The sequence below is a fragment of the Myotis davidii genome, unplaced genomic scaffold, assembly GCF_000327345.1.
Source record: "Myotis davidii unplaced genomic scaffold, ASM32734v1 scaffold1465, whole genome shotgun sequence".
Classification (NCBI taxonomy): Eukaryota; Metazoa; Chordata; class Mammalia; order Chiroptera; family Vespertilionidae; genus Myotis; species Myotis davidii.
In genome coordinates, this window is record NW_006295980.1 from 177,734 (window position 1) to 185,591 (window position 7,858).

The following is a 7,858-nucleotide window of genomic DNA, read 5'->3' on the forward strand; positions in this document are numbered from 1 at the left end:
GCAAGTAGATCGAATGGTGGAACAACAGAACAACTGGTCACTATGATGTGCGCTGACCACCAGGGGGTGTGCGTGGAACATCGTGGACATCAGCCATGGTGAGGTGGTGGAGCAGATGAGCCAGGGTTCCAGACCAAGGTGGGGCACTGGTTGCTGTCATTGGGGCAAGCCTCTCGTGGTTATTGAAAATTCTTTGCTCCCCTGCACACCACGGTCCTGCCCAGCACTTGCACCTGCTGCCAGTGCTGGCCCTGCTCACACCCAGTGTCGCACTGGAGCCACAGCTCACACCTGCTTCCGGTGCCCAGCACTGTCCCTGATCGCTTGGCACCGTCAGTGGGTGCGAGTGGCAGCTGTCGGCCCCGGTCACCCCTTAGGGCTTCTCCACCTTCCCCTGCTTCAATGACATTTATATCTGTAGGCTCTTCTCATGCAGTCACCCCAATCAAAATATAGAACATTTCCATCACCCGGTCACCCCTTAGGGCTTCTCCACCTTCCCCTGCTCCCAAGGGGTGATCAGGGCCAGCAGCCACTGCTCGCAACCACTGCCAGTGCCAGCCCTGCTTGCACCAGGTGCTGGCACCAGAGCTGCCGCTTGTATCCGCTGCTGGTGCCTGGCACTGTTCCCGATTGCTCAGTGCTGTCAGCGGGTGCAAGCAGTGACTGCCAGCCCCAATCGCCCCTGAGGGCTTCTCCACCTCCCTCTAAACCTGAGGGGCAATTGGAACAGCAGCCACTGCTTGCACCCGCTGATGGCACTGGCCCCAATTGCTTGGCACTGTTCAGCGGGTGTGAGCGAGGCTGGTGTGAGCAAGGCCAGCACCGTCAGCACATGGGAGTGGTGGCGGCAGGACTAGGGGCCATGGTGGGAGGGGCTGGGTGGGGCGCAGGGGATGGCCGTCCCTGTGCCCACTGCAGCCTCGCAGCCCACAGTTCCTTTCAAGGTGCACGAATTTGTGCACTGGGCCCCTAGTAAAGGATAAAAAGCTTACACACAACCAACAAAAGTCAGACCTATGATTCCTGAGAAAAGAAAAGCACTTTTTTTTGTTCCACTCTTACTTCTTTTCCCTCTGTCCCCTCCCTCCCTTCCTATCTTCCCTAATTTACCATAAGCCCCTTGAGTTTTTCCTTATCACCTACAGAGTCATAAAATTTAGGGCTTCAAAGAGATTATTAGAGACCATCTAGTCTAGAAAAAGTAAGTGTTGGGTTCAAAACCACATAGTTGGTGGCAGAGCTAGAGTTAAAATCCAAGTTTCCATTATGATTTTGCCAAATTTCCTGGTTCCTGGCTCATCTTATTCTTTTTCAGACCCACTAATTAATCACATTTAAACTATTAACCAAAGTAACATAAGGTCAGGAAAAAAGGCATATGGAATATTTGAGGGGTGATGTAGGGAGGGAGGACAGGATTTAAGTTTCCCTGGAGTACATTTACAAGGAATGTGCTACACACACAAAAAGAGGGTTTATTTTAGGGGAAAGGTATAATTTTTAATTGTATTTGCCTTTTTGCAAAATTTTTTAACACATAAATTTAAATGTCCTATCTTGACTTAAATTAGCATTCTGTTTCCTGTATCCCTTTTTTCTAGTACATTTTGGTTGTATTTATTGAAATATAAGTATACATTCCAAAAAGTGCATGAATTATAAGTATATAGCTCAATGGATGTTCAAAGTGAATGTACATGTGTAATTAGCACCCAGATCAAGAAATAGAACATGACCAGAAGCCCACGCATGTCCTTTTCTGGTCACTACTCTGCAGCCCTGAGAGAAACCACTATCCTGACTTTTAACAGAGTTAGTCAGGGAAGCCTCAACTTTCTGGTGGACAGGACGACACTCCAACCAATCAAGCCATACCAGCCACACCAGCCACAGCTAATATGTGATCTTTTATGTCTGCCTTCTTTTGTTCAATATTATATTTATGAGATTATTCTGTTTCTTGCCCTTTTACATCCTTGCTTTAAGCTTGTTCATTTTTTTCTACCCAGTATTAGCATCTTTGGAGAATTTAAGTAGCTTAAAGACAACTAGTAGCAATTTAGCATGAAACAGATTTTAGGATGAAACACATGTCAGTCTGAAAGTGTTCCTTGTATAAATAGACTCTAACAATTATTGATTGCTACATGGTACTATAGTTTAGAAATAGAACAGACATCCTTACAATGTAGGACTTCCTTATTACATCTAAATAAAAAGGCTGTGACTGCCATGTCTGGATTTTTACAAATCAAAATCCAAAGGTTAATCTAATAACAAATAAGCAAGCCCTTCTGGCTGAAGGATCACACTTGGAAGAGCCAATGATGTGCATTTGCTTTGTTCAAGTAAAATTGAAACTACTCACACCAATATGCTTGGTACCACAAAGAGTTTGATTACATTACACTAATACAGAAAGTAGTTTCAGGGCTTATGGCTTTTTGTCAAAAATATATTGTGTCCTGGCTGTTGTGGCTCAGTTACTTGAGCATCCTCCCAAGCACCTAGAGGTCTAGGTTAGATTCCTGGTCAGGGAACATGCCCAGGTTTTTGGCTCCATCTCCAGTAGGGGGCGTGCAGGAGGAAGTAGTAGAAGTTCTCTCTCTCTCTCTAAAAAATTAATAGAAACATATTTTTAAAAAACATTAATAAAGAAAAGAAATCTGTACTTCCAATCTGTTGTGCTTCACCTGCAGAAGTCATAGCTGAATAGAGTTACATCCCCCAGGCGATGAATTATAAACCTAAGGTCCTTTGATAGGCTTCCAAATCCTCAAATACACAAATTTCATCAGATTTGACTGCCATAAATGGCAAGGTATGGTAGGCTAATGATTCATATCAGTGTGAAAGTTTTGCTTGGCCCTATTGTTTATTTGATAGCATTTTTGAGAAACATTATTAACAGATTCAGCCTAATTATTCCCAGATTAACCTTTGAAATTTCTTTAAACAATTCCCAGATCCAACAGTGGCTATAGATATTTTTCCAACAGGTAAGGATAAATTACCTGCCAGCAAGTATGGGGAGATTTTCGTTCCAGGATGTACTGAGTTAAAGGTGAAGGTTCAAGTTCATATTTGTCAAAGGGAAGTTTGTCTATTACCATTGGCTCACAATCTACACAGGAGAATCTCACAACAGGATGAGACGTTCGTGGAGGCTAAAAAACAAGAGGGGAGAAATATGGTCTGTTACAAGTGAGCTTACATTTCTAACAATTCTGCAACCCCCTTTATAAACCATCACTGAGCTACAGACTAGTGTTTTGAGTAATAGGGCTGCTGATCTCCAGGCATCACCAATGGCTTCAGTGGGGGGAGGGCACTCTTTATCTATACCATCTACTTGGCAATGGGAAACGGAGACGTAAATTATAATGCTCATAACTACAATTTCAGTGAAATAAAAGTAAAACTGCTTTGAATATGTTTCAGGAGTCAGTATGATCTATAGGATGAACCCTGAATTTCAGATCTACTTTGCGACCTCCAAAAATTACCTGCCCTTCCTTCCTTTATATCATGAGGTTACAGATAACCCAAACACTGCTAGAAAGAAGAAATCCATGATGCTTTCTAAGGCGGTAATGACAGAGCTAGAGCCACTAACAAACAAGACGAAAAATTGTAAATGCATAGCAAGGGCAAAATAGAGACTGAAAAGGAGTCAGTCAAAACTCCAGGGCCCAGTAAAAATTTTTTCCAGTTGAATTTTTACAGCATTTCTCACACCCACACACTTGCCTTGAATAGCTAGAGCTGGGGGTGCTTTTGGCTGTGCTGCAAAGGCCTGTGTGCTTGGGGTGCCAGAGCAGATTGATGGAGCAGCCATTTTAATGACAGGTGTATCTTGTGGGAATGTAAAGCACCAGAGAGAGAAATGGTGGCAACATGGACAATATGGAGAGAAAAAGAGTTAGTACAAGTCCCAGGGACAAGAGTGAACATGGCTCTACCTATTCTTGCTGAGAACTGCAAGGCTAATATAAATAACAAAGCATCTCTGTTTCCTTCATATAAAGAAAAAAACCTGCTCACTTGCTTTCATGACCGACAAACCTATAAGATGTTTTGGGAGCTGAGAAAAAGCTAAAGGCATGGTAACATGAGCTATGTTTGAATTACTTAGAATTTCTTTATTCCAGATTTTCCTGGTTTTAATGTTAAACTTGAGAAATATTTTTGGTTTATTGATTTATAAGAAAGCAATAAATGAGTGAAGACCTGTCACTGGTAATAATGAAGTAACTTCATAACTAAAACATTCTCTCTGGGGTTTGAAGGGGCAAGAGATAACTGGGCATTGAGATTTGACCAGTGTGCCACCTTGGAGCCCTGAGGGAACGAGGAAAAGATTCACCCTCTCCCACAGAAGAGGCTGAAATGGTTCTTGAATTGTACATTCAGGCTTTTCATGGCCATTCCTGAAAAAAAAAAGCAGGAGCCCAAATATAGTAATTCAGGAAAAAATGCAGTTCATGTCAGAAATTTATAAAACTTACACTACAGATCAGTTAAAGCAGAAAGGTGCTAAACTGAAAGAGCAGTGATCCTTTTATGCTCCTCACTCTCCCTCATAGGGGGAGAAAGGAAGATGAAAGGGATAATTAAATTCATATCATTTCCCTTTTTACTAGACATCAACCCTATCCCCAAAGCCAATTCATCTGGTACTAAGAACAACTATAATATCAAATCCTCATCTACCAAATGCAGTGAACAAAAAGGCAATTCCTTGCTTGGAGACCATTTTAAAACATTCCTTAATTACCCATAATTCAAAGGTACATTCCCAAGGAACACAAGCCCATTGATTACAAAAAGATGAAAAGTAGGTCTACAAAGTTCCCCTAGTTATCTAATGACTCCCTGGGAGGAAGTAAGATGACATCTGATTTGAATATGTTTCTAAACTTTATTTTTTATTGAATTTATTGTGGTGACATTGGTTAATAAAGTTATATATGTTTCAGTTGTACAATTCTATAACACATCATCTGCATATTATATTGTGTTCACCACCCCAAGACATGATCTGAATATGTTTTGAGAACCTATACAAAGTGTAGACTAAGTCCTAATTTCCTGAGGATATACATGAAAAATCAATGCCAACACTTCTTAGCCATTGCTTTTACGAGGTAAATCAAGTCAGTTGCTCTGAAATAAAAACCAAGTCACATATTGCAACAGCATAAAAAATAACAATGCCTTAATCTCTAAACAGGGCAGTTCAAATAGAAAAGACAGCTGAAAGAAAGAATGCCAGAATAGAAATCTTCTCTTGCTTTTGGGTACAAGTTAGACTTCAAGCAAGAGATAGACTAGGTATGGCTTAACAGTATCAAAACTATTTAAAATTAATCAGCAGCCTGGCTGGCCATTGCTCAGTAGTTAGAGCATTGGCCTGCTCACCAGAGAGTCATGGTTGTTTCCCTAGTCAAGGGCATGTACCTGGGTTGTAGGTCTCACTCCCACCCCCATCAGGGAACCTGTGGAAGGCAACTAATCAATGTGTCTCCATCACATCAATGTTTCTATCTCTCTCCTTTTTCTCTCCAATTCTCCCTCTTCCCTTACTCTCTCTCTAAAAATTAATGAGAAAAATATCCTCACTCTTCAGGTGAAGATTTTAAAAAATTAAAATTAATCAACAAATTGAAAATCCAGAAGGATGTTTGCCTTTTGTTTTATACTTACTAGTGAAGGTAAATTCTGATCTGGCCAAAAAGATTCTGGAATTGGCCAATGTCCAACAGGAACACCAGTCTTAGAGTTAGGTCGTACATAAATGAGCTTATGACAACTATGCCAAGGTTGAGCAGCAAAAGAATTGCTTGGCCTAGATGAATCCATAAGTCCATCTAAAAGTTAAGCAAAAGACAGACGAAGGCATGATTTTTTTTTTATAGTTGATGATTTTCTTGTACAAAATTGTCAGCTAAAAGCAAAATACAAAACAGTGATTCATGAAAAATGGAAGTAAAAAGGTTATTCTGCGAGGATATCTAAATGTTGTCCTTATCAACTCTTTTCATCTAATCCATTCCTTCTAATCCAACATCCCATCTCCCTCCCATTCTTAATTATGACCAAAATAGGCAGAATAGGAAAAAATATTATAAAATTAGCTTTAAATTTTCTGAGATTTAGACACATAAACACACCAAACCACTACAGTTCATTTTCCAAATTAGGCAAATGAAATTGTTCACTCCCTGGTATAGTTTTACATTTTTCAAATCTGATAAAAATAGGTTATAAATTCCATTTAGATTTTCTTTATAATCCCATTTAGATGACAAAAGTATTCTTTACTAAACAGTTAGATCCAATCACCACAAAGGCAAAATAAAAACTATTCAATTCACTTAAAGGTAGAAAGAACGCCGACAAAAAAAATCTATGTACATAGTTGTGGGAGAGAAAACAAAGCAAATGCACCAAGTTCCCCGTCATCATTAAAATTCCAAGGAAAATAGATATTTTATAATGCTGCATAATGTATCCTGAGTGAATTTTAATTATTTAAACTAGCATATTTCATTTGTCACCTCCCCAAACAGGGCAAGGCAGAGCTACATAACCCTTAATGTGATCATTCATCAATCTAAATTATATTTGTAAGAGAAGTTTTAATTATTTGAGTGTCAATTTTTTTCTCAATTATAGGTCATTTTATTTACTTATTTAAGTGTTACTTTAAACAAGTAACTACTTTAGACCAAGAGATTTACTGGGTTATATGGAGCTCTAGGGATTACATGTAATGACTTCAGGGAAACAAGAGATCCTCCACCCCTTTAAGTTAAACTCACAATTCTGGTGATGTGTATTTTTCTGAGGAGAGAGTTCTTAGCATTCATCAGAATCTTAAGAGTTAACAACTCTGGACAAAGAGGAAATGGAGCTAGAAAGAAAACCTGAGCTATTTATATGACACCAAATCCAAAGGTTTTCAGTATGAAAGTTCCCAATTCATGTGAAGGTAATGAACACAAAATTGTGGATTGAACAGTAAATTGTTAGCAATATATCATGTCCTTCCATTATGATTAACTTAATTTAAAATAGGCTGTAATGCCTAAGTATCCTATGGCAGTTGTTCTTAAACTGGAGTCCAAGAAAACCCTGAAATTAAATACAAAATTGTGTGTTGGTGGCCTCTATCTATTTTCCTAGGAAGAAGGGATTTCTATTTTTCCAACAGTTTCTCAAAGGGTTCTGAACCAAACAGCAAAAAAGTCAGTAACCACAGGATCTACTACTTCAGACAGAAATGTGTCTTTCTGCCCCTATGCACTTAGCCCTTTTCTTCTCTAGGCAGCTAGCTACCACTGATTGCGGCCACGACAATTAAAATGTATGATTCAGATCAGACAAGCACTTTGGTAATGAGGTACAAACAAGTGTGTATGTGTGTGAACTGACAGCAATGAGGAGAAGCCTAGAAATGCAGGTATGGTTTGCGGGAGAAGTTTCTTCCCCTGTACAAAAATAGCTCTGCTTTTATGTATTTTGAGATACTGAACTTTCAGTAAAATCTCATTTGAAGAGAAAATGTTCTGCAGTTAAAAAGTGTCCAGAAAAATACTGGTGTAGAATCTTATAGAATACTAGAGGCCCGGTACACAAAAATTTGTGCACTGGTTGGGGAGGGGGTGTCCCTCAGCTTGGCCTGTGCCCTCTTGCAGTCTGGGACCCCTCGGGGGATGACTACTTGCTGGCTTAGGCCGGGTCCCTGGGGGATTGGGCCTAAGCTGGCAATCAGACATCCCTCTGGCAGCCTGGGAGCCCTCGGGGGATGTCCACTTGCCAGTGGGGAGCAGGCCTAAGCTGCAATCAGATA

At 40.2% G+C, this 7,858-nt stretch overlaps 1 protein-coding gene across 9 annotated transcripts in view; it reads right to left on the reverse strand.

Moving 5' to 3' along the window:
- Positions 1 to 7,858, reverse strand: part of LOC102772608 (protein DDX26B) — a 67,640-nt gene that overhangs the window by 32,981 nt on the left and 26,801 nt on the right. For 8 of the 9 annotated variants that reach the window (XM_006770914.2, XM_015568590.1, XM_015568591.1 and 5 more), the window contains 2 exons: positions 5,710 to 5,873; positions 3,018 to 3,170 (listed from right to left, as the gene is read on the reverse strand). In XM_006770914.2, the coding sequence (XP_006770977.1) occupies positions 3,018 to 3,170; positions 5,710 to 5,873 (317 nt within the window). Of the gene's footprint in view, positions 1 to 3,017; positions 3,171 to 4,369; positions 4,434 to 5,709; positions 5,874 to 7,858 lie in introns of those variants that run through there. The other variant, XM_015568596.1, reaches the window with a different exon arrangement.